Consider the following 25,517-nt stretch of genomic DNA (forward strand, 5'->3'; position numbering starts at 1 on the left):
GCAATAAAGGAAACTTCAGAAAATAATAGAGACTTCAGGTGTGCTCTGGTGTGCCAAGCAGAGGCATAGCCAGACACCCAATTTTGGGTGGGCCTGGGCCCAAGATGGGTGGGCAGAAGAACCTCACCCTGTCCCACAGGTGATTTGGTCTCTCGCCTGCATGCCATATGGTCTCTCAAACATCCCCCCTCTCCCGCATACCTTTTAAATAGCAGATTTTCACCAGCAGCAACTAATACACACTGCTCATGTTGGCCCCACACCCTTCCCTCTGATGCAACTTCCTGTTTTCGCCTAGGCAGAAATACATCAGAGGGAAGGCTGTGGGGCCGGTGTGAGCAGAATGTATGTCACTGCTGGCGAAGATCTGCTACTTACAAGGTATGCAGGAGGGACACTTGTTGGGAGCTTTCGGTTGGTGGGGCTTTTGGATCCCTGTCAGCCACATCATAGGTATGCTGCTACTGGGTGGGCCTGGGCCCATCCAGCCCACCCTTGGCTACGCCACTGGTGCCAAGGTTATACTTCAAGATATTAGGACTTTACAGCAACAAGTCTTAAGAGGCTTGACAGTGGTTGTTTTTTCAAATTGTACTTATATATAGTAAGTCTGATTGTTAAGCGCCTGATTCTTTGTTGGCCCTTTACTGGGTGAAAACATCTCTGCACGAATACAGGGCCCTATAACCAGTCCCTCCAAATGACACTATGTTTTACAATTTAGAACTAATTACTACTCTAACCTTTGAAACCAATACTTCCTCTGTGTACATCCATATGCTACACAAGCATGTTGAAAAATATAAGTGAGATCAAATTAAAATGCTACCAACAATAAAGATCGATAAAGCAGATAGAGCAGCTCATAAATTTGTTTGCTTTGCTTTGAGTGAACAGGGATGACGGCTACGCGGAGGAGAGAGAAATGGTCCTAGCCTAATTGGCTTCAATTTTTTGACATCATCCCGCTTCCTGTTTTCATCTAACCTCCTTGGACGAGATACTCTCATGTTGTCTTCTGTCATTAAACCTCCTTGATTCCTCAAACACCGCTCTTCTCTGATGCAACTTCCTGTTTCCGTCACGAGACGGATGACTTGGAGAGAAGAAGAAGTTGTGTCATAGGGGGACAGAGCACCGCAGAGAGGGAAAGCTGCCTGTGGGATTGTTGATGGGCGACCTCAGGTATGAGTTTGACTGGGGAGGGGGGTTTGAAGGAGAGGTGCCGGACCGCGGAGAATGGAAGATGGAGAGATGACAGATCATGGGGAGTGGTGATCGGTCCCTTGATCCCCGAATGCTTGTCAGGGCAGCGGAATGCGTGCGACTTAGTATTTTTTAAAATCCAGTTTTTCTATAAAACTGCAAATTTTACTCATTCTCATAAAGCAACGTGAAATGTTTTAATAGTAACTGTACACATTTGATGAGATCGCAGTACATAGGCAATAATAATGTCACATTACCTAGCAAACATGAGGCATAATAAGCCCTGAAACAATGCTAACAATAGATTTGTAACAAGAAACTGTATTTATTTGTTGCTCAGATGTGCTAAAAGTGGAAAAAAAATAACGACAATAATATCTTGAAAGATTGGTACAAGAACATAAGCTATGTCATATAGGGTCAGATCAAAGGTCCATTAAACCCAACATTCTCTGATAATAGCAAATCTAGGTCACAAGTAACTAGTAGGATCCCAAAGAGTAGTTTCTTTCCTTATAGTTCACTTCCAAGCCTATAAAAGCTAATAATAAGACTATAAGGACATAAAATAAAGACTAGGTCCATCGAGCCCAGCATCCTATCTCTAACAGTGGCTAGTCTAGGTCATAATAACCAACAGATCCTGGAAAACCAGATCTGTTTCTCAAAGCTCATTTATAAGGATGACCGTTAGTGGAGGAGTAGCCTAGTGGTTAGTGCAGCAGACTTATCCTGGGGAACTGAGTTCGATTCCCAATGCAGCTCCTTGTGACTATGGGCAAGTCACTTAACCCTCCATTGTCCTAGGTACAAAATAAGTACCTGAATATATGTAAACCGTTTTGAATGTAGTTGCAAAATACCTCAGAAAGGCGGTATATCAAGTCCTATTTCCCTTTCCCTAGTCTACTTAGCTTAGTGTTCGCCAGTGGTGGTCCCCTGTTGTCTTTCTTTCTGCTACTCTGCCTCTCTATCCAGGCTCAGGACAGAAAGGGGAAGAGCTGCATGCTTGAAGGACATTTCTCAATAGACAAAAAGAGAATGCATTTGGAAATACTCACAATCTTGAGAATATCCCCCAATGAAATTTGAAGGTGTGCTGGTAGGGATGAATATCTTTGACACATACTGGTCAGTAATGTCGTGGCCTCACATGGATATTTGGCGTTCTCCTTCAGTTCATTAGAATTAGGATTGCCAACTAGATCCAGATTCGCTCGACAGGGTTGATCCAGTCCTGGGCTTACCTCAATGCATGCAGGGACGTGTAGTCTTCCTTTTCTTAGGGAATCCAATGGGGAAATCAGAACCACAAGCCCCTGCGTGCAATGGGGTAAGCCCAGGACTGGATCAACCCTGTCAGGAGAATCAGGATCCCTAGTTGGCTGCCCTAATTAGAATCCAAAGTGGCCCCAGCTTAAATATAAATGAAGACCACTGACCAAGCTAATAATTTTTTATGGGATTTTCCTCCAGGAACTTGTCTAAACCTTTTTTGAATCCCAATATGTTACTTTCCTTGACCACATCCTTTAGCAACAGATTTCACAGGTTAATTGTGCACTGCATGAAAAGAAAAAAAAATCTATGATTTGTTTTCAGTCTACTGCTCATTAATTTGAAGGAGTGTTCTCTTGTTTTGGGGTTGTTTGAAAGGTTAAACAACCATTCCTTATTTAACTTCCACTCAACACATTGTATGATATTTCATTTTTGCTATCTTTTCTGTAAACTGAAGAGTACTAACCTGTTCAGTTTTTGTTCATATTTCATCTGCTTTATCATTTTGGTTGCCCTTATTCGTGCCTTAGCTATAATAAATACTGTCACATCATATGACAGTATAATGTAATAATCTTTGGAAGAGACTGAGAATAAATTAGACATAATAATAATAATATCCACAGGGAGAGAGCAGTATTATCTGTATGTTTCTTGAGAGCTACATAAGAATATAATTTATGAAGAGTGAATAGGGTAATCTGCAAATATTAACATCCCCCGCAAAAAGAGAGAATAGGAAACAAAACAAGAGCTTAATTAGCAGACAAAAAGGAAGTGGAACTGAAACAAATGGGTGGCCTAGGGGCAGGATCAACAGGAGAAGAGAGGAGTAGATTGGCTGTTCTGTGGTCCGTGAACACCTCACATCTCCTTTTTCCTGCAGGTCGCCTGGAATGATCAAATACCAAAAGCTGCAATAGGGTGGGTTGACACTCATGATGGTGCATATAGCATGAAGAGGGACCTAGTAAAGCTTTGTGGAGAATTTGGCAGCTAAGATTTAATGCTAAAAAATGCAGGGTCATGCATCTGGCCTACAAAAATCCAAGGGATTGAGATAGTTTACGGGATGAAGTACTTCTGTGCACAAGAGAGGAGCGGGGCTTGGGCGTGATCATGCGTGATAATCTTAAGTTGGCCAAACAGGTAGAAAAGGCGAAAGCCTGAAGGATGCTTGATTGAGTAGGGAAAAGAAAGGCCAGTAGGAAAAAGGAAGTGATAAGTCTCTGGTGAGGCCCCATTTAGAGTACTGTGCACAATTCTGGAGACCGCACCTTCAAAAAGATATAACAGGATGGAGTTGGTCCAGGGTTCTTTGTCATAAAGGACTAGATTCTATAAATGGTGCTGAAAAATGTAAGCACTGAGTGCTATTTTACAAAGGATCCATGTCTTTTATAGAAGAGTGCTTAGCTCATAAACGATGCATAACTTCAGCTAATCGAGTCTGTTCTGTAACAATTTGTGTAAATTCTGATAACACCCCTGGAACGCCCCCTGAAATGCTTCTGTCCACACCCCGTTGAAAATATGAATATGAGCTATAGGAGTTCCGCACACAGCGTTATAGAATATGATATGCGCATAACTCCCAATTAATGCTAATAATTGGTTGTTTGCCAGTTATTGGCACTGATTGGCTCATTAATCAGTGAAGTTGCACATGCAAATCGGCTATACAAGCTGATTTGCACACACAACTTTAGTTGCTGTATATATAGAGTCCAGGGTAAAGCGTATGGGGACAAACTTAAAGATCTTAATATGTTTACTTTAGAAGAAAGGCAGGAGAGGAAGGAGATATGATAAAGACATTTAAAAACCTCTGTGGCATAAATTCATGGGAAGCGAGTGTCTTTCAATGAACGGAAGCTCTGGAATGAGGGGCATAGGATGAAGGTGAAAGGGGACAGACTCGGGAGCAGGGCTTTTTTTTTCAGGGGGCGGTGCTGAGTACCGGCACCTTTTCCATTGCCTGCTAAGATTGACCCATGGTATCCAATTATTAATGGTAGTGTCCAGGCTTTTAACACTAATTCTGCCTTTTCATAAATTCTGTGTGGGCTGGATACCTTGGTGATCACCTCACCCCTGAAGGATGATCTTGCATTTGAGTACCAGCATTTTGTTTGCTCGAACAAATGCATTGCTCTCTCCTTCTCTGCACATATTCAACAGACTGCTAAAACCTGTCTTTTCTTTCTCTATAATATCACCAAAATACGTCCTTTCCTTTCTGACACATTACCAGAACTCTTTTCCACACTCTTTATCACCTCTCGCTTAGGCTACTGCAACTTGCTTGTCACAGGTCTCCCACTAAACCATCTCTCTTCCCTTCAATGTGTTCAAAATTATGCTGCACGACTTTTATTCCACCAGTGTCGCTATGCTCATATTAGCTCTTTCCTCAAGTCACTTCATTGGCTCCCTCTCCATTTCCACAAACAGTTCAAACAACTCTTATTGACTTACAAGTGCATTCACTCTGCAGCTGTTCAGTACCTCTCCAGTCATATCTCTCCCTACACTCCTTCCCGGGAACTCCATTCACTGGGTAAATCTCTCTTATTTGCACCCTTCTCCACCTCTAACTCCAGATTCCGTTCCTTTTATCTTGCTACACCATATGCCTGGAATAGACTTCCTGAGCCGGTACATCAAGCTCCATCTCCGGCCGTCTTCAAATCTAGGCTAAAAGCCCACTTTTTTGATGCTGCTTTTAACTCCTGACCCTTACTCAACTTGTTCAGTACTCATGTTTTATCATTTCCGCCTTAGTAATTCCCTTATCCCTTGTTTGTCTGTCCTAATTAGATTGTAAGCTCTGTCAAGCAGGGACTGTCTCTTCATGTTCCATTGTACAGCGCTGCATACGTCTTGTAGCGCTATTGAAATGATAAGTAGTAGTAGTAGTTGGAGTAACCCAAAGAAATACTTCTTGAGGGAAATGGTGGTGAATACTTGGAGTGACCTTGCAGTGGACTGCATCTGAAGTCAAGGAAGTTAGGGGCAAGTATATAGGATCTCTAATAGGAAGGGATAGTAGGTAGCATAGATGGGCAGACTGGATAGATCATATGGTCTTTATCTGTCTTCATTTATTGTTCCTATGTAATGCCCTGTTGTTCTGGAGTTTGAAAAGAAGAGGCAGGACTGCATTCCAGGCTGTTCTCTCAGAAACAAAGCCCTGCAAAACAGTATAATATGTAGTATTTCTCGGGCAAGATGCAACAATATCATATATACTCTTCTGTAGGTCGAGGGCAATTTTAGACCCAAAAATAGTCTAAAATCTCCCCTCCAGCCCTCACTTTGGAAAGCCCTCTCTCTCCCTCCCTCCCTCCCTTCCATCCACCTCTAGTGTCCAAAACTGTACCCTTTTTCCCTTCCCTCCCTCCGCCAGCCTGCGGGCTCAGTTTGTCAATCCCCAGTGCCCTCCTTGTGTACCTGCAAAAGTACCTTCCATAGAGCCGCAGCAGTGCAGCGATCCTCCTAGGCTGCCTGCTTCCTGCCCTGAAGCGTCCAATACAGGGGCAGAAGAGATGTTTGGAGGAGACAGGAGATGCTGCACAACATGATTCAAATTTTTTTAATCGCGATTATTAATGCATTACTTGCAGCCCTAATTTTTATTACAATACAATGAAAGATTTTCAACAACAATAAAAAAAAACCCCATAGCTGATATGAGAAACAAAACATTTTCAAATGCACACACTCCTAGTAATATTGCAAAACAAAGTAGAATAATGCTGTTGGTAGTGATAAGATTAAATCCAAAGTATAGCAGTATTTTATATCGATAACGGTATCTGGGAGTGAAGCAACACTATTATTATCAACTCCTAGCCTAGCTGAGATAATATTTAACCATCTCTCTGACCTCATTTGCAACTTTCTTTAAATTAGTCACGTTACTTTCTACTTATTCTCAAGTCCTTACTCAAAGCCTATCTCTTCTCCCTTGCTTTTGGCGCATAACCAACTTCCCCACTCATGATACCTACACTGACTACATAGTTTGTAACCTTTAGATTGTAAGCTCTTTTGAGCAGGGACGGTCCTTCCCCATGTTAAACTTGTACAGCGCTGCGTAACCCTGGCAGCGCTATAGAAATGCTAAGTAGTAGTAGTAGTACCTATGTATATGTTCCATCCTTGCTTATACCCTTCACTATCAACTAAAATGTTCTATTACGTATTGTGTTGACATTGTAAGTAGTATACTGTGCCATACTTTGTATTGTTATTTGAATATTTTTACTGCTGTAAGTGCCTATTGTTTATGTTTGATCTGTTCTTATTGTACACCACCTTGAGTGAATTCCTTCAAAAAGGCGATAAACCCTAATAAATAACATTATATATGATACTACTGGATGCAATGCTGCTATTCCTTCTTGACTGCTCCCTTGTGTTTCTGTACAATAGGCGGGGCATCATCTGCCTGAACTGCCGAGACTATGGCATCATGGAGGGGGTCTCAGGGCCCCAGTGATACAGCCCCCTTCCTCACTAAGGCTGATGATACAGAGGAGGCAGAATCGGGAAGGGAACCATACCTGGGGGACTATGCTGGAACCCCACGATCTCAGCAGGATGGAGAAAGAGACACGGATAAGGCACAGGTTGAGATCATCACCGGCATCTCCTTCACACATTCTGTGGCTATTGTTGTGGTCCTCTTCTTCGTTAATCTGCTCAACTATATGGACAGATTTACGGTTGCAGGTAAGAAGGAGGAGCAGCTGTGTAGTGTAGTAAGAGCCAGAGGAGAAGGAATCGGAGTTCAGGTCTGAACAAAATTGTCTTTTGACTTAAAGGATGAAGGTTGCAGGGGAGAGGTGAAGTTCACCCAGTGGTGACAGCCAGCCTTGCATCTTCATCCCTTATTATACGTATCGATTGTGTTCAGGGCTGGTGCCAAGGCATTAAGCACCCTAGGCAAACCTTTAGTCTTGCACCCTTCCTTCAATTACTTTTCCGGCTCTTAGGCACCCCCAAGATTTTAAAAATTAAACTCAAAAGGGAAGCAGAACCGCAGAAGCGGGAGACTGTGGTCCACTATGTATGAGAGTCCACGCAAAAGAGTAGTGAGACCAGCAGAGCTCCTTCAATAACAACAGGAAGACGGAGATACAGTGGAAAAACTTTATCACCCAACACGGCACCATGTTTCGGCAAAGTGCCTTCCTCAGGGGTCTTGATATGAATGATGATAGCTTTGAGGGTCATAAGCACTGGCTGTCTTTAGAAAGATGCTCAGTGCGGAAAAAACACAATGCAGGTAATCGCTGTGTCTGGTAATACATTTTTTCCACTGTATCTCCGTTTTCCTGCTGTTATTGGAGGTGCACTGCTGGTCTCACTACACTTTTGCTTGAATAATTAAACTCAACAATCATTTCCTTGTCATCAAGCAGATGCAGCCATTACAGATGGGTTGTGTCCATCAACCAGCAGAGGGAGATAGAGAGCACACTTTTTTCAGTGCCTCATACCAGCTTGCTCCACTGCCTCTCTATCTCCCCTAGCAGAGTAGCTGCAGCTTCTTCGAGCTCCATCTAAAATCTGCCTGGAGGTTGCTCCTGTGCTTTTGCCAGTTGTTAGCAGGGGTGTTGCAGGCTATAGCAGCTTCACTTTAAAGGCATGTAGGTTCGCCCTTTCCCTGCCTTACCCATACCTCCGTGGATGTGGACACATTGCTTAGCTTTCCCTGTCCTTCCCCACCAACAGTGGATGCAGGCACATAGGTTCGCCCTTTCCCTGCCTTTCCCACTCACCTGAGCCTCCGGAGTTCTATTTACCTCTGCTTTCCTCACAGCGTTAAAAAAAAAAAAAAGCGCTTAGACGCTGGAACAGAGGTTTTTCCTTGCCTTTTTCTGTGGGACCGGAGCTGTGATACTCGGTCCAGTGAGGTAAGAGTGTTTTCTGACTCCTACGGGGTGGGCCCGCGATCGGGGCGATTTTGGCGCGAACTGCCATTTTGAATTTTACTGCCATTTTTGGCGATGGCTGCGGAGACAGTAAAGCGCTGTTCCAAGTGTGGCAAGCACAGATCAGCAGCGGGGCTTTGTAAATCGTGCTGTACAGACGTTAGAGCCGGCCCGAGCATGGCGAGCGATGATTCTTCACGCTCTGAGCTGGCAGCGGGCGCCATTTTGAATTTACCACATGGCGCGACCTCCGCTGAGATGGAGAGTCCTGAGCCCGGGGGGAGGCCTCGGAGTGAGGCTGATATGGGAGCTACTAGCCCCGGCAGAGATCCAGGTGCCCAGGGTGAGTTTTTCTCCCCTGATTTTGTCTTATTAATGCATAAAGCATACATGCTTAAAAGAGCTCTCCCACAAAGCCCGGCATGGGCCTCTTCTAATGCCCCCCGGTGGATTCTAGCCTGGGTATGCCCTTTGAGGCGTTATTCCCTGATAATTGGCAGAATATGAAGCGCAGAAGGGCTCATTCCCCTTCAGAGAGTGCTGCACCTCCATTTCCCCCCTCCCCCCCCCCCCCCCCCCCCCCATGGTCGGGCTGCGAGGATTCAGAGGACTGGCAGGCCTTCATGGTCTGAGGAGCCAGAGTCTGGTGCAGAAGTGACTCAGGATGTGGACGATCCCTCCGCGGTGAGGATTTTCCACCGTGATGAGCCGCCAGCGCTTATTTCTGATGCCCTGCAGGTTCTCTCTATTGAGGACCCTGCCAGTGGCACAGCCTCCTCTGTGAATCCTAGGATGGCTAGTACCAAAAGCCTGCTCAAGCCTTTCCTTTGCATGACTCCATCCAAGAGCTTATTTCGGCTCAATGGGCTGACCCCGAGGGACCTTTGAAAGTTTCCAGGGCTATGGGGCAATTATACCCTCTGAGTGAGGAGCATATGGCTCGCTTTGCTATGCCTAAAGTGGATGCCCTAGTCACAGCTGTGACAAAGAGAACTACCCTCCCTGTTGAAGGAGGTGTTGCCCTGAAGGATATTCAAGACCGTAGACTGGAATCAGCACTTAAACGGTCATTTGAAATTGCAGGTCTCACTATTCGGGCATCTGCATGCAGTTGTTATGCTGCTAGAGCCTGCCTGGCTTGGTTGCAACAGGCAGTGGAACAGCCCGGTGATGGAGCGGAGCCCGTTTCAGATGTGGTTCCGCGGATGGAGTCGGCCTTGTCCTTTCTTGCTGACGCCCTTTATGATATTGTCAGAGCTTCAGCTAAACACATGGCAGTAGCAGTGGTGGCTCGCCGTCTTCTTTGGCTACGGCATTGGGCGGCGGACATGGCCTCTAAGCAAAGGTTGGTGAAGTTGCCCTTTCAAGGCCTTCTCCTGTTTGGTGAGGAGTTGGAGAAAATTGTGAAGGGCCTGGGTGAGGCTAAACCCCAGTGCTTGCCCGAAGATAGGCCTCTGCCTTCCTCTAAGGGTGCGGCGGTCCACTCCTCTTACAGACCTCGCTTCCGTGAAGCTCGAAGGTACCGCCCGGGGCGTTCTGCTGGGTTCACTTCTCGTGTCCGTTTTCAGCAGAGGAACTCCTTTCGCTCGGAAAAACGTTCCACAGCCACTGGCTCAAGGCCTGGAGTTCAGGGGCGACCCTCTCAATGATGGTGTGCCGGCCCTCTCCTCGAGTCCTGTCATCGGAGGACGTCTTTCCCTCTTTGCCGAGGAGTGGGCCAACATTTCCTCAGATCAGTGGGTCTAGGACCTGATCAGAGACGGTTACAGAATAGAATTCGACGCCCCTGTAAGAGACGTGTTTGTGGAGTCCCGATGTGGTTCTGCTGCCAAACGGGCGGTGGTAGAGGAGACTTTACAAGGTCTGATTCAGATAGGGGCCGTGTCCCCGGTACCTCCCGCCGAACACAGCTGCGGCCGCTACTCCATTTACTTTGTGGTGCCGTGAAAAGGAGGGTCTTTTCGCCCTATTCTGGACTTAAAAGAATTAAACAAGTCCCTGAGAGTGCGGCATTTTCACATGGAAACCCTGCACTCCGTCATTGCGGCGGTACAGCCAGGAGAGTTTCTCACGTCTGTGGACCTGAAAGAAGCTTACTTGCACATTCCAATTTGGTCCCCGCACCAGAAGTTTCTGAGGTTTGCGGTGATGGGAAAGCATTTCCAGTTCCGGGCCTTGCCTTTTGGCCTCCCCACAGCTCCCCGCACCTTTCTGAAGGTTATGGTGGTAGTAGCTGCCTTTCTAAGGCGAGAGGGTATTCAGGTTCACCCGTACCTGGACGACTGGCTCATTCGAGCAAACTCTGCTGCAGAGTGGTCTCAGTACTTCAATCTCTGGGCTGGGTCGTCAATTTGGCCAAACGTCACCTGACCCCCTTGCAGTCTCTAGAATATTTGGGGGCCAGGTTCGATACAGCCTCGGGGTATGTGTACCTACCCGAGCAAAGGCGGTGCAAGCTTCAGAATCAGGTCTGTCTGCTCCTGAGGATGCCCCGCCCGCGAGCTTGGGACATTGTCCAGCTGCTTGGATTGATGACAGCCACCATGGAACTGGTGCCCTGGGCGAGAGCGCACCTGAGACCTCTACAGTATGCTGTACTCCAAAGATGGTCTCCAGTATCTCAGGATTACCAATGCAGACTCTCTTGGCTCCCTGCGGCCCGACTCAGCATGGAGTAGTGGCTCTCAGACAGCATGCTGCGGCGAGGAATGCCGCTGGCGCTCCCCGATTGGTGCCTAGTGGTGACAGATGCCAGTCTGAAAGGCTGGGGCGCACATTGCAAGGGGAAGCATGCCCAGGGTCTATGGACACCCGAGGAGTCGGAGTGGTCCATCAACCGCCTAGAGTTGAAAGCGGTGTTTCAGGCGCTTCTGGCCTTTCAAGTGACTCTGGAAGGATTGGCTGTCAGAGTGATGTCGGACAACACGACAGCAGTGGCCTACATAAATCGACAAGGCGGCACTCAGTGCAGAGCTCTAGCTGCGCAGGCCGAACAAATTTGCCACTGGGCCGAGCTGCATCTACAGTTTCTGTCGGCAGCTCACATTGCAGGTCAGAGTAACGTGCAAGCCGATGATCTAAGCAGGCATCAGATCGATCCAGCGGAGTGGGAACTTGCAGACGAAGTGTTCCTGCAGATATGTGCCAAGTGGGGCAAGCCCGTGATGGATCTAATGGCGACAAGCACCAATGCCAAAGTCCCGTGCTTCTTCAGCAGACGGAGAGATCCTCGCGCGGCGGGGTTGGATGCCTTGGCTCAACCCTGGCCTCCGGGCCTACTGTATGTGTTCCCTCCGTGGCCCTTGATAGGGCGAGTGCTCCTGCGGATTCGGCTGCATCCAGGAGAAGTGGTTCTCGTTGCCCCAGATTGGCCCAGGAGGCCTTGGTATGCGGACCTCCGACAGATGCTCGTAGAGGATCCCCTTCAGTTACCTCTGGTTCCCAACCTGTTCAGGGTCCGGTGACCATGGAGGATGCAGGCCGATTTGGTCTTATGGCCTGGCGATTGAGAGGGCGCAATTGAGAGGCAGAGGCTATTCCAATAAAGTAATTACCACTCTCCTGCAAGCTCGCAAACGTTCCACATCCGTGGCTTATGCCAGGATTTGGCGCCACTTTGAAGTCTGGTGTGCTTCCAGAGAGATCACACCCCTGCGGGCTCCTGTCTCGCCGATTCTGGACTTTTTGCAGGATGGTGTACAAAAAGGCTTGGCCTATAATTTCCTGCGGGTGCAAGTGGCAGCGTTGGCCTCCCTGCGTGGCAAGATTGAAGGCGTGTCTTTAGCTGCTCATCCGGATGTGGCACGGTTTCTTAGAGGGGTGCTTCGGCTCCGTCCTCCCGTGCGTGCACCTTGTCCAGCTTGGAACCTGGGGCTAGTGCTGAAGGCCCTTCAGGGTGCTCCCTTTGAACCGCTTCGGCGTGCTTCAGAGAAAGATTTGACAATGAAGGCCGTCTTGTTAGTGGCCATTACTTCGGCGAGACGGGTGTCAGAGCTCCAGGCGCTGTCCTGTAGAGACCCTTTTCTGCAGTTTTCAGAGTCCGGGGTCACGGTTCGGACCGTGCCTTCCTTCTTGCCTAAGGTGGTTTCAGCGTTTCACCTAAACCAACCTATTTTCTTGCCCTCCTTTGTCGAGGAGGAGTTTCCAGAATCTTTTGGGCAATTGCACCTGTTGGACGTGCGCAGGACTCTGCTGCAGTATCTGCGAGTTACTAACTCAGGACCTCTGATCATCTGTTTGTTTTGCTATCAGGTCCTTGCAGAGGGTCTCCAGCGTCTAAAGCCACTATTGCCCGCTGGCTTAAAGAATCTATCTTTTCAGCTTATTTGCTTGCCGGCCAGCCTCCGCCTGATGTCTTTAAGGCGCATTCCATTAGAGGAATTTCCTCTTCTTGGGCTGAAACTGGAGCACTCTCTCTTCAAGAGATTTGTAGTGCAGCAACATGGGCTTCTAAGCTCTCCTTTGCCCGACATTACAGGCTGGATGTGGCTGCCAGGAGGGATGCACATTTTGGAGTGCAAGTGCTGGCGCGTGGTGTGGCTTGTTCCCACCCTATCTAGGGATTGCTTTGATACATCCCATCTGTAATGGCTGCACCTGCTTGATGACAAGCAAGGGAAAATTAGGTTCTTACCGTGATAATTTTCTTTCCTTTAGTCATAGCAGATGCAGCCATGATCCCTCCCTGTCTGATGCTATCTGCTGTAAATCTATTTCAGGTTCTGTTCGTGTTTCCTGGAGATTCCGTCCTTGGGAGAAAGTCGGAAAACAGTCTTCAGGATTCTTGTTCAATTAAAGGAGGATGACTTAATTCCCTCAAGTTTCATGTTTTGGAGGATGAGGTTATTCCGTCCGGGAGGATGAGTTTATTCCCTCCAGTTATGTCTCAGTGGAGGATGAGTTTATGCCCTCCGGGAGGATGTTTCATTCCCTCCATTCTGAGTTAATGCCCTTTGTTGTAGGGCCATCGTTCGCTGTGAGGAAAGTTCATGTTATTCCCATTGCGGTTTGCCATACTGCTTTGGAAGCTTCAAATACTGAAGAGAGGCAGTGGAGCAAGCTGGTATGAGGCACTGAAAAAAGTGTGCTCTCTATCTCCCTCTGCTGGTTGATGGACACAACCCATCTGTAATGGCTGCATCTGCTATGACTAAAGGAAAGAAAATTATCACGGTAAGAACCTAATTTTCCCATTTACTCCAGTATCATCCTTCCCAGCATGATCTTGTAAAGACACATAATTGGACTTAAGAGCACAAGAATTGCCCTACTGGGTCAGATTAAGGATTCATCAAGTCCAGTATCCTGCTAACAGTGGTCAATCCAAGACATGAATTGCCATTGTCATACTTTTAAATATTAAAAAGGTAAAAGAATGAGTTGATGTCTCTCTGAATTTGTGTGGCTGTTTGAAACTATTTTGCTTTCATTACAGCTGCTCTGTGTTGCTCCCCCCCCCCCCCCCCCCCCCCAATCAAGAAGGTGCCAATCTGAACAACTACCTAGTTTGCCTAATGGTTAAGCCAGCCCTGATTATGGTATGCAGTACAACTAAGTCTTGAAAAATCTGTCCATACAGGAATTTGAGATGTATTCGTTTTCCTCAAGTCACCGTTATTTATTTATTAAGATAAACTGCAATTATGAAGAGAATCACCCAATGCAGTACTTTCAGTTCAAAACATACTCCAAAAAATATTTCCTGGATGTTTGGAAGTTTCACCTACATTAATACTTTTTGTTTAGTGTGTATTATTGATTCGATATACTATCATTTAAACATGTGAGCATGATGGTTTATGGTACTGCCTGGTACTGGGGTATAAAACAGGCATTCTAACAATACTGGTCTGGATAAAAAAGATTCTAGGAAGGACCTCAAAAGACTCTGGTCTGGATAAAGAGGAAAAGACTCTGGCATGAACTTTAGCACAACATAAAGGTATCCTGTAATTCTGACATACTACTTGGTACAGGTTGAGTACTTAACATGATCTCACTGCTTTCTGTGCCCTCCAGGCGTTCTGCCAGATATTGAACACTTTTTTAATATTGAGGACAGCACTTCTGGTTTATTACAGACAGGTAATATGTACCAATCTAGTTTATCTTGTGTTCTCCCATTTGAATTCCTCTCATTCTTTTTATCCAATCCTGTTCCTTATCTTCGCTTATCCTCTGCTTTCACCTCTCTTCCTAACCCTTCCAATTCTCCTCCACCCTCACTTGCCTCTTTCCTCTTCCACCTATTGCCCTCCCTTTCCCACTTTTTCCTTTCTCTTCCCTTCTTAATACCCTGTTATTGTGTTATCTCCCTTTCAGTATTTATATGCAGTTATATGGTTTTGGCTCCCATCTTTGGCTACCTGGGAGACCGCTACAACAGGAAGTACATCATGTGCTGTGGGATCTTCTTCTGGGCTGTGGTGACACTTTGCAGCTCCTTCACACCCAAGGAGGTAATGGCACTTCACCATATTTTCAGGATCTTTCACTGTGCCATTGGGATCTTCACTACCTCACAGAAATCTTCACGCCACAGAGGTTGGGGCAGTTTTCTTCCATGACCAGAGCTAAATTAACGGACTAAGAGTCAATAGCTGATTTCTTTTGTCTGAGGTGTCTTGCCTTGCCATCAGTGTATTTCTTTAGTTAGAATTGAGTGGGCTGATGACCGATAATGATGGGAAGAGCTCACCCTCCCCTTTCCCAGGACTATGCTGCAATGCAAAGGGTAACAGTGACTGCTTGAGGAGGGGTGTGTGCGCGCAAGAGCCCTGGCATTGCACCTCCAATGGGTCTATAACATGGAGATGATGATACTGTGACTTGCTTGTCTGTTTGTCTCCATTCATCCATTTCTGTAGCACTTCTGGCTCCTCCTGCTGACTCGGGGGCTGGTGGGTGTGGGTGAAGCCAGTTACTCTACCATTGCTCCCACCATCATCGCTGACCTCTTCGTCTTGGATCTGCGCAGCCGTATGCTTTCCATCTTCTACTTTGCAATCCCTGTGGGCAGGTGAGGCGCCAGGGCCCAAATGGCAAAGAACAGGCCACTGATATCTCTCTGTCTGCAGACATGATGAGGCTGTAGTAACGGGGAGGGCTTAGTTTGCTGACAATGAGTGTGGAACCCACGATACTGCAGTACTGGTCAAAGCTAAGTGTAGGGGAGATGAGTGTGGAATCCATTTTTGCTGTAGGATTGGTGGAAGCCTAGGTTGGTGGCAGCGAGTCTGGAATCTGTGAGACTAGTACTGAGGAGAGCCCAGCATGGTGACACTAAGATATGCTCTCATGGCTGAAGTGAATGTGATTGACTCTGGATGTACTTTCTGACTTCTCCTCTCTTCAAATCCACTTCTGTTTCAGTGGCCTGGGGTACATTGTGGGGTCACAGGTGAAGAATGCTGCAGGTGGTGACTGGCACTGGGCATTAAGAGTGAGTATCATTTCACTGTTACTCCTGGTTTCCGACTCCTCTGCTTAGTGCAAAGTGAAGCTCCATGTAAGAGTACACCTGACTGAGTCATTTATGTCGGTGAAGTGATTTACTGGGGTACACCATGGGTTGGTTTTGAGCCAGTGCAGTGGATGTTATGATGCCCTGTAGAATTTCTTTAGGTTAGTGCAGAAGTTGCTGTGTGCCCGGTAGGATTGCTTGAGATTAACACACAGGGTTACTGTAGTGCAGCGTGTTATTATTTCAGGTCACTGCAACGGATTGCTGTTGTGCACCACTGAACTGCTTGAGACAGTACATGGATTAACTGTGGTGCACCATGGCATTGCCTCAGTACTGACCTATGTATTGCCAGGTGCTGCTTCTGATGTTATGCCAGGATAATGCTTGCTCTTTTCTAACAGTGGTGGCTTGTCTTGGGCAGGTAACACCAGGCTTAGGCCTACTGGCAGTGGTGCTGCTGCTTTTCGTTGTGAAGGAGCCTCCACGGGGTGCTGTGGAAAGGAAGACAGACAGACCTCTTGTGAACACGTCCTGGTTGTCTGACGTCAGAGCCCTGAGCAAGAAGTGAGTAAAGAATCTTTTGGAGAGAATGCATTAGTTAGGATGACCCAAAGAGAGAACAAGGGAGAGCAGCTCAGTAGCTATTTATAAGAGGAAAAGGGAACAGCAATTGACATTCCTTTCATCATACTATGCCATGGACAACTGCTGCGTTAACCTTTTCAGCCACTGTGCCATAATCATGAGCCCAACAAATAGTATGAAGCAGAAAAGGGGACAGAATTCTGAGGTACATCAGGAGGTGCTGTGATTTCTCAGACTTATCTTTGGATACGGTGTAGATCTACATTAATATTGAGCACATGAGGCAGCCACCTAGTGATTTTAGAAGGAAGAATAAAATTAAGAATGTAACCTTTCAAAACTCTGTCATCTGTCTCATCCTTTGGATGCTTTTGGGTACAGTTCAAGGCTCAAATCTTTTTGGAGGGTGCTGTTGGTAGATCAGCTGAGTGTAGAGAGTTGGCATCTATCATGAACTTGAAGGTTTGCCTCTGTCTTGATGTTCATATCTCTTCACTGCCCTGGATTACTGCATTCATCTCAGTATAAATTTTACTGTGCTTCTGGAGCCATGCAGTTGTACCAAGGTCAAAGGGACAAGCACTGATTTAGTTGAAGAACTGAGGGAATACATATGAAAGAACTGACTTTCCAAGAGAGTGTGAGAATGGTGAGACTTGCATCTGGAGGAAGAAGAGAAGGTTCAGCGGGCTTATGTATGTTGGGTATGCCCCCATAGCAGGAATAGGTAGACCCAGTCCCAATTCCTACCCTTAAAACATTGACAATACTAGGGGTTCCTAGCATGGTCTCCCTGGAAAGAGATCTGGAAATAGATGTCCAATATATTTAACAGCTAAATTTCAAGCTCGAGGTCTGTGTATGGAAGAATACTTCTTCAAATTAAAGGTTTGTGAAGATCACTTTTCTGTTCTACAAGCAGGGAACCTTGCTCTAGTTAAGGATAACACTAGCAGTAGGTAACTCCCTTATTAATAAATCTGCATTGGCTTCCTGTGGAATTGTGGTTTCATTTTAAGGTTTGTGTAACAGTTTACAAAATACTTTATGGATTAGTGCCTACTTACATGTATGATCTAATTCATTTACATACTTATAAATACTATATTCTTGATGCCATATGTCATGGAATGCCTATCACCCACCTGGGGTTATCCCTGTGGCCACTTAGAGGGTCTGACCTCAGCACTTCTTGGATCCACCTGCACCTGGGCATGTTCTCTACACTAGCACTGTCCTCCCACCGACTGGGTCCCAACTGCCTCTGTGCGAGTCTCAAGCTCTTAAATTATTTCCAGTGATTCCTAAGTTACTGGGGCCACACTCCCAGTGGTTCCACAGTTCCTAGAAAGCACCCATAGACCCAACACACAAACCACCAGGATTCTTAGTCTAGACAAGCAGAGGCAATAAACTAAAAATATTTATTGTTATAAAAATTAGAACAATGAATAGAAATGGTGCAGTCTGCAAACAAATAACAGGTAACTGAAATAAGATTACTTATATCTAAAACATTTGTTTAGTATCTAAATAGTACAGTTCAGGACTTATAGCTAGCTGTGTTAGACTAAATAAAAAAAAACAGTCATCTATATATATAAAAGGCACTTTGAAGCCTCAAGCCGGAAACTTGAGGCGCCCGAGATATCCGGTTTGGCCTGCAGGCTCCAGTCACTGTAGCTCCGCCCTCGCGTCAAAACGTGATGATGTTGAGGGCGGGGCGGCCCTCACGTCAAAACGCAATGACGTTGAGGGCGGGGTGGCCCTCGCAACCACGTCACTGAGGGACGAAGAGGAGAGGTGTGCAACTCGGAACGGAGGCACGGAGGGGGTGTCTGCAACTCGGGAGGGAGGGAGGGAGGACGGGGGGGGGGGGGGGGATTACCCTGCTAGCGCCCGTTTCATTTTTGCCAGAAACGGGCATTTCTTACTAGTTTCTCTATAACAGCTTTAAACATAAACATGCACCACCTGCTGGCCAAACTAGAGAAGTACACTTCAAGAAATAATAATATAGTTTACAGTCTTAAAACCCATGGTTTTGTCAAACCGTACAACTACATTTCCATTACGTTGCTTCCCACTAATCCAGAAAAAGTGGGATAGTTGTATTCATCAACCAGCAGGTGGAGATGAGAACTGAAAACTGAGTTGAGACATATCTCTCTTGGCATCCAGTTCAGCTCCTCAGTATTTTGTATCTCCACAGGTGGATAGACACACTTCTCAGCCTCTGGCTCTGAGTGATTTGCTCCTGGTCCAGTTGGTCAGCTGGTCCCCAGTTGAGCTTTGCAGGTGGCTTCAGAGTCGTATCTGGAGGTCTTCAGATCCTTGTATCTGGTGCTCTGCAAATTTACTTCTTCCCTCCTTTCATCTGTCCTCGGTTTCCTGTGGAGCTCTCCTTTTCCAGCATAAAAATCTTTAAAAAAAAAAAAAAAAAGAAGAAGGAAAGAGCTTTACTGGAGAGCGTGGAACAGAGTATCAGTTCTGATCCTTTCTCATCTGGGGTAAGACTTGTGGAGACTATGAGTTTACGGGGAGCAGCCCAAAGTGGTAAGTCCAACTAAAGTTTGACTCTGAACTGCTTGGAAGGCTGCAAGTTCTACTTGGTGCAAGGGAGAGAGCCTGCCTCACCCCTTGGGACCACATTGTGCTGTGCTTGTGATAGTCGGGGTGAATAGCGAGTCCCGCAGAGGAAGTTAAGCAGTGTACCTGCTATGGGACCTCCTGGCCGGTGTTTAGGCATTGCAGTAAGTGCAAGCCAGGAATCTTGCAGGATGCGGAGGAAAAGGTTGGCGGATACACAACTTCGGATATGGCACAGCATTCAAATATTCCGTGGATTTCGGGCTGTCCAGCAGGGCTGGTGTGCAGTGTGATGCAGGAGAGCACGGGAACAGGCACCATTTTGTCAGAGCCAACTGTGAGAAACAGCCTCTGTCTGATCTCACGTAGAGCACAGCCACCATTTTACAGACTCGGAGGCTCGATGGAGCATTCAGCTGCTTCAGGATCTTTGTTTTCTCCAGAATTCTCTCCAGAGGTCCCTCACAGAAGACTCATGAATAAGCTCAGAGGGCTGAACTTAGGACCCAAAGTGGTGAACTAGATAGAAAACTGGTTGACTGACATGCAAAAAAGGGTGACGCTAAATGGAATCCGCTCTGAGGAAAGGAAGGTGGATAGTGGAGCGCCTCGGGTTGGTTCTGGGGCTGATTCTGTTTAATATATTTGTGAGAAACATTGCTGAAGGATTAGAAGGAAAAGTTTGCCTTTTTGCAGATGACACGAAGATAGCCAATAGAGTGGATACCCTGGAGGGTGTAGAAACCAGGAGAAGGGATCTCCAGATCTGAGAAGAATGGTCAAGGGTCTGGCAGTTAAAATTGAATTATTTAGCTATTTTCCTGGGGTGCGTATAGCTGGTTGGTTTCTACAAAATTAAATTCCAAACTTATACAGAAACCTTTAGTCCTAATTTTTATATATTTATATGTTATTTTAATTTATTATTAAGACATAAATAAATATAGTGAATAGTGCTCAGAACTGAGTGGATGTTATAGACTAGGAGCCATCTCTGCTATCACAAATCACCACCATCATCGCACAAAAGTCCACCTCCCTACCTATAACTGACTGCAAAAGTCACAGATGTAATAAATTTGAGATTCGATTTAATATTTTCATAATTACATTATTGTTTGCAGAATTTTTTCTGTTGTTTGTTATCCTCTTTGGACCTAATCAGGAATTGGTAGAATAAAAATATGACATTACAATTGCATTGCGTGTGCAAGGCTTCTAAAAAAACTTCCATAATCTTTTCTTGTAGTCAAGCCTTCCAGTGGCTCTCTTGGTCCTTTCAGAGATGAGCCTCGTGCTTCTTAGTCCTGTATGTTATATAGAGGTAGCATAACATGAGGGATAGGTATTAGTATTGTATGCTGAATGTAATGTGTAATGTATTACGGTTTTCTGGTATTTTTTTTCTCTTTTGACCTTTTCCTTTTATGTCCTCCCCTCCCTTTTTGGGTATGAATTTAAGACTATTGTATTAAATCTTTTTTATGGTTTTCCTTTGTAATGGATCTTGTTTATAATTGAATATTCCATATCATCAAGCTGATCAATCCATAGACTGGTGGGTTGTGTCCATCTACCAGCAGGTGGAGATAGAGAGCAAACTTTTGCCTCCCTATATGTGGTCATGTGCTGCCGGAAACTCCTCAGTATGTTCTCTATCTCAGCAGGTGGTGGTCACACACAGCAGCAGCTCTGGCTAGGCCTCCAAGCCTAATCCTTAGGTTTTGTTGAGGCCTGGGGTTGAGGGCTCTTTTGAGCAAGTGCAAACCTGGTGGTGCCAGGTCCCTCCTTTTCTCCCCCCTCCCTCTGGCTCCGTTTAAAAAAAAAAAAAAAAAAAATTTTAAACGTCTTTAAAGGCGTTTAATTCGACGTTTCTTTAAACGTTCATTGCAGCTACTCACTGGGACACCAGTTCGTTACAGCTCGGAGCGGCAAGCAGGTAATTTTACCTTTTATAGCGGGCAGGGGGTTCCCCGATTCTTCTCCTCGTGGCATATGGCGTCGGAGGGCGAGGGCGCAAAGGGTCGCTCCCCGGATCGCTGGAGCGCTTCTAGAGGGGATGCGGGGGTTTTACAACCTGATTCGCCCTTGATGGGTGACAGTTTAGTGACCGATGAATGTCCCGGTCGTTCCTCCGGCGTGGCGGTTTTTTCCCGCCATAAACGCCCATCCCCCGCTCCTCGCCTCCGCCATCTTGGCCGGCCACGCGGCTCGGACGGCTTCTTCGTGGGCCGCCCTTGAGGTTGGAGACATTAATGCCATGAACGCCCTTAATTTGGGCGACGGCACAAGCGGCTAAAGTTAAGCGCCGTTCTTCCCGCGCGGCTCCTTCGCGGAGTTTCGCGCCGGACGCCATTTTGGATGCGCAGCATGTCTCTCCCCCGCTATTGCGAGCGCCGGTTGAGAGTGCGTCTAGGGCTGTTGCCCAGGCTGCGGAAGTGCACAGTCTGGGGGGTTTCTCCCCCGAGTTTGTTTTGCTGCTGCATCAGGCTTTCCTCATGCAAAACGCTGCCCCTGCTCCCTCTTCTGATAAAGAGGTTGAGGTTCCCAGAGGTAAACGCCCTCGGGTTGATTTCCAGGCCTTGGAGGACTTTGTCTCCTCCGATGTAGATGAGGGCAGCGTGTCTGAGGTCTCCCAACGGTCCTTTGCGGATTCCTTGGAGGAGATAGATCCCCGCTCGGATGGAGCGGATGACCCCTCTGCAGCGCGGCTTTTTAGCCCAGAGGATTTGCCCAACCTGTTTTTACAGGCCATGGACACTTTGAAGATTTCCTCTCCGGAGGACGTCTCTCCCTCAGCCCCTGTTGGCTCTGCCATTATGCTGGGGACGAAGCGCCCGCCTAGATCCTTCCACGTGCATGATGCCATGCACACCTTAATTGCGGCTCAATGGGATGTCCCGGAAACGAGCCTTAAAGTGGCTAGGGCTATGTCCCGCCGCTATCCTTTGGCTGTGAGTGAACGTGAGGCCTATCTGTGGCCTACCGTGGATTCTTTAATCACTGCGGTGACTAAGAAAACGGCGTTGCCGGTGGAAGGTGGCACGGCCCTAAAGGACGCCCAAGATAGAAGATTGGAGGCGGCCTTAAGGTCGTCCTTTGAGGCAGCTGCTTTAAGTTTGCAGGCCTCAGTTTGCGGCTCCTATGTGGCCAGGGCGTGCCTGACTATGGTGCAGCGGGCTTCCCCCTCGGATCTTTCCTTGAGGGCTGATTGGCCGGCCCTGGAATCGGGCTTAGCCTATTTGGCAGACTTGCTGTATGATGTCTTGAGAGCCTCAGCTAAAGGCATGGCTCAGACAGTCTCTGCGCGGCGGTGGCTTTGGCTGAAACATTGGTCTGCTGACCACGCCTCTAAATCCCGCCTGGCTAGATTGCCTTTTAAAGGCAAGCTGCTCTTTGGGGTCGAGCTGGACAAAATCGTGACCGATCTCGGCACGTCTAAGGGCAAGAAATTACCAGAGGTCAGGGCTCGGGCTAGTACTCGTCCCGGTACCTCCAGAGGACGGTTGCTGGAAGCCCGTCGGTACCCGCCCGGGCAGTCGGGTTCCTCTGCCCCCTCTTCCTTCAAGAGGAATTTCTCCCCCAAGCAGCATTCCTTTCGCAGAGACCGCCGTCCCGGAGGTGCTCCCTCCGGTCCTCCCCCAGGGTCTCGTACCCAATGACGGGGCCTTGGTCCACGCCCCAGTGCAGATTGGAGGACGGCTGTCCTCGTTTCTGGGCGAGTGGACCACTATAACTTCAGACGCGTGGGTGCTGGAAGTCATCAGAGACGGCTACAAGCTAGAGTTCTGCCAACCCTTAAGAGACGGGTTTGTACTCTCTCCCTGCAAGTCTCCGGTCAAGCTGTGGCAGTGCAGCAGACCTTGGACAACCTGATCCGCCTGGGTGCGGTCGTTCCGGTGCCAAAAAATCAGATTGGCAAGGGACGTTACTCCATTTACTTTGTGGTTCCAAAGAAAGGAGGTTCTGTCCGGCCTATCCTCGACCTCAAAGGGGTCAATCGGGCCTGGAAAGTGAGGCACTTTCGCATGGAGACTCTCCGCTCTGTTATAGCGGCAGTGAAGGCAGGAGAGTTCTTGGCTTCCTTGGACATCAAGGAAGCGTACCTGCATATTCCCATCTGGCCTCCTCTCCAACGCTTTCTGCGTTTTACAGTCCTGAGACGACACTTCCAGTTCAGAGCCCTCCCTTTCGGGTTGGCTACTGCTCCGCGGACCTTTTCCAAAGTAATGGGGGTCATAGCGGCCTTCCTGCTAAAGGAAGGAGTACAAGTCCATCCTTATCTGGACGACTGGTTGATCCGAGCCCCCTCTTATGCAGAGTGCGGCAAAGCTATGGACCGGGTAGTTGCTCTTGTGAGCTCCCTGGGATGGATCATCAACTGGAAGAAGAGCCAGCTGCGCCCGACTCAGTCCCTGGAGTATCTGGGAGTTCGATTCGACACCCAAGTGGGCAGAGTGTTCCTGCCAGACAATCGGATTGTCAAGCTTCAGGCTCAGGTGGACTAGTTCCTAGTAGCCTCTCCTATTCGGGCTTGGGACTACGTGCAGCTGTTGGGCTCTATGACGGCCACGATGGAAGTAGTGCCCTGGGCCAGGGCTCATATGAGACCACTACAGCTATCTCTGCTGCTGCGCTGGACTCAGATGTCGGAGGATTATGCTGTGCGCCTTCCCGTGGACCCAGCAGTGCGCAAGGCGCTGAGCTGGTGGACGCAGACAGACAAGTTGTCTGCAGGATTGCCTCTGGTGACCCCGGAGTGGATTGTCGTCACGACAGACGCCTCTTTGATGGGCTGGGGAGCCCACTGCTTGGGAAGGACAGCGCAGGGGCTCTAGTCTCCTGCAGAGGCAAGTGGTCTATCAACCTCCTGGAACTCAGAGCCATTCGGTTGGTGTTATTGGAGTTCATCCCGGTACTGGTGTTGTAGCCTGTACGGGTCCTGTCGGACAATGCCACGGCTGTGGCCTATATCAACCGCCAGGGAGGTACCAAGAGCGCCCCTCTAGCCAAGGAGGCTATGAGTCTTTGCCAGTGGGCAGAAGCGAACCTGGAGCAGCTTTCAGCGGCCCACATTGCCGGAGTCATGAATGTCAAGGCGGACTTTCTCAGTCGCCATACCTTGGAGCCCGGAGAGTGGCAACTATCTGCTCAGGCGTTCTTGGACATCACGAAGCGCTGGGGCCAGCCGAGCCTAGATCTGATGGCGTCATCGGCCAATTGCCAAGTGCCGCGCTTTTTCAGCAGAGGACGGGACCCTCGATCCCTGGGAGTAGATGCTCTTCTCCAACAGTGGCCGACACAAGAGCTTCTCTATGTGTTCCCGCCCTGGCCCATGTTGGGCAGGGTGCTAGACCGGGTGGCAAAGCATCCCGGCAGGGTAATCCTGGTGGGTCCGGATTGGCCCAGACGTCCCTGGTATGCGGACTTGATCAGGCTCTCAGTCGACGATCCTCTGCGGCTGTCAGTGGAGCAGGGCCTGTTACATCAGGGTCCCGTGGTGATGGAGGATCCCTCTCCCTTTGGTCTTACGGCCTGGCTATTGAGCGGCAGCGTCTGAGGAAGAAGGGCTTCTCAGACAAGGTCATCGCCACTATGCTGAGAGCGAGGAAGCGCTCTACTTCTACTGCTTACGCCAGGGTTTGGCGTATCTTTGCAGCATGGTGTGAAGCAGGCTCACTTTCTCCCTTCACTGCTCCAATTTCTTCAGTGTTGGCGTTCCTGCAAGAAGGTCTGGAGAAAGGCCTGTCGCTCAGTTCCCTTAAAGTCCAGGTAGCGGCTCTGGCTTGCTTCAGGGGCCGCCTGAAGGGTGCTTCCCTGGCTTCGCAGCCAGATGTGGTGCGCTTTCTCAAGGGAGTTAATCACCTGCGCCCTCCTCTGCACTCAGTGGTGCCTGCGTGGAATCTCAACCTGGTACTAAGAGCATTGCAGAAGCCGCCTTTTGAACCCTTGTCGAGGGCATCTCTGAAAGACCTGACGTTGAAAGCAGTCTTTTTGGTGGCTATCACTTCAGCCAGAAGAGTTTCCGAGCTCCAGGCGCTCTCATGTCGAGAGCCTTTTCTGCAGTTCACTGAGGCAGGAGTGACTATTCGCACAGTGCCTTCCTTCCTGCCCAAGATTGTTTCTCGCTTCCATGTGAATCAGCAGCTCTGTCTCCCTTCCTTTCGTAGGGAGGACTACCCAGAGGAGTACTCTGCTCTTAAATATCTGGATGTGAGACGAGTCATCTTCAGATACTTGGAAGTGACCAATGATTTCCGGAAATCGGATCATCTGTTTGTCCTGTTTGCAGGTCCTCGTAAGGGTCTGCAGGCTGCTAAGCCTACAGTGGCAAGATGGGTCAAGGAAGCCATTGCAGCGGCTTATGTGGCCGCGGGGAAGGTGCCGCCTATCCAGCTGAAGGCTCACTCCACGAGAGCTCAGGCGGCCTCGATGGCAGAGGCCGG

The 25,517-nt window shown here is 48.0% G+C and overlaps 1 protein-coding gene across 2 annotated transcripts in view; it reads left to right on the forward strand.

The window, feature by feature from the left end:
- Positions 1-1,034: 1,034 nt before the first annotated feature.
- Positions 1,035-25,517, forward strand: part of SPNS1 (sphingolipid transporter 1 (putative)) — a 55,705-nt gene continuing 31,222 nt past the window's right edge. The window contains exons 1-7 of one of the 2 annotated variants that reach the window (XM_030209434.1): positions 1,035-1,185; positions 6,925-7,227; positions 14,451-14,516; positions 14,754-14,890; positions 15,299-15,450; positions 15,804-15,873; positions 16,319-16,461. In XM_030209434.1, coding sequence (XP_030065294.1) covers positions 6,960-7,227; positions 14,451-14,516; positions 14,754-14,890; positions 15,299-15,450; positions 15,804-15,873; positions 16,319-16,461 — 836 coding nt within the window. In that variant the 5' untranslated portion in view covers positions 1,035-1,185; positions 6,925-6,959. The remainder of the gene's footprint in view (positions 1,186-6,924; positions 7,228-14,450; positions 14,517-14,753; positions 14,891-15,298; positions 15,451-15,803; positions 15,874-16,318; positions 16,462-25,517) is intronic. The other variant, XM_030209433.1, reaches the window with a different exon arrangement.

The sequence above is a fragment of the Microcaecilia unicolor genome, chromosome 7, assembly GCF_901765095.1.
Source record: "Microcaecilia unicolor chromosome 7, aMicUni1.1, whole genome shotgun sequence".
Lineage (NCBI taxonomy): Eukaryota > Metazoa > Chordata > Amphibia > Gymnophiona > Siphonopidae > Microcaecilia > Microcaecilia unicolor.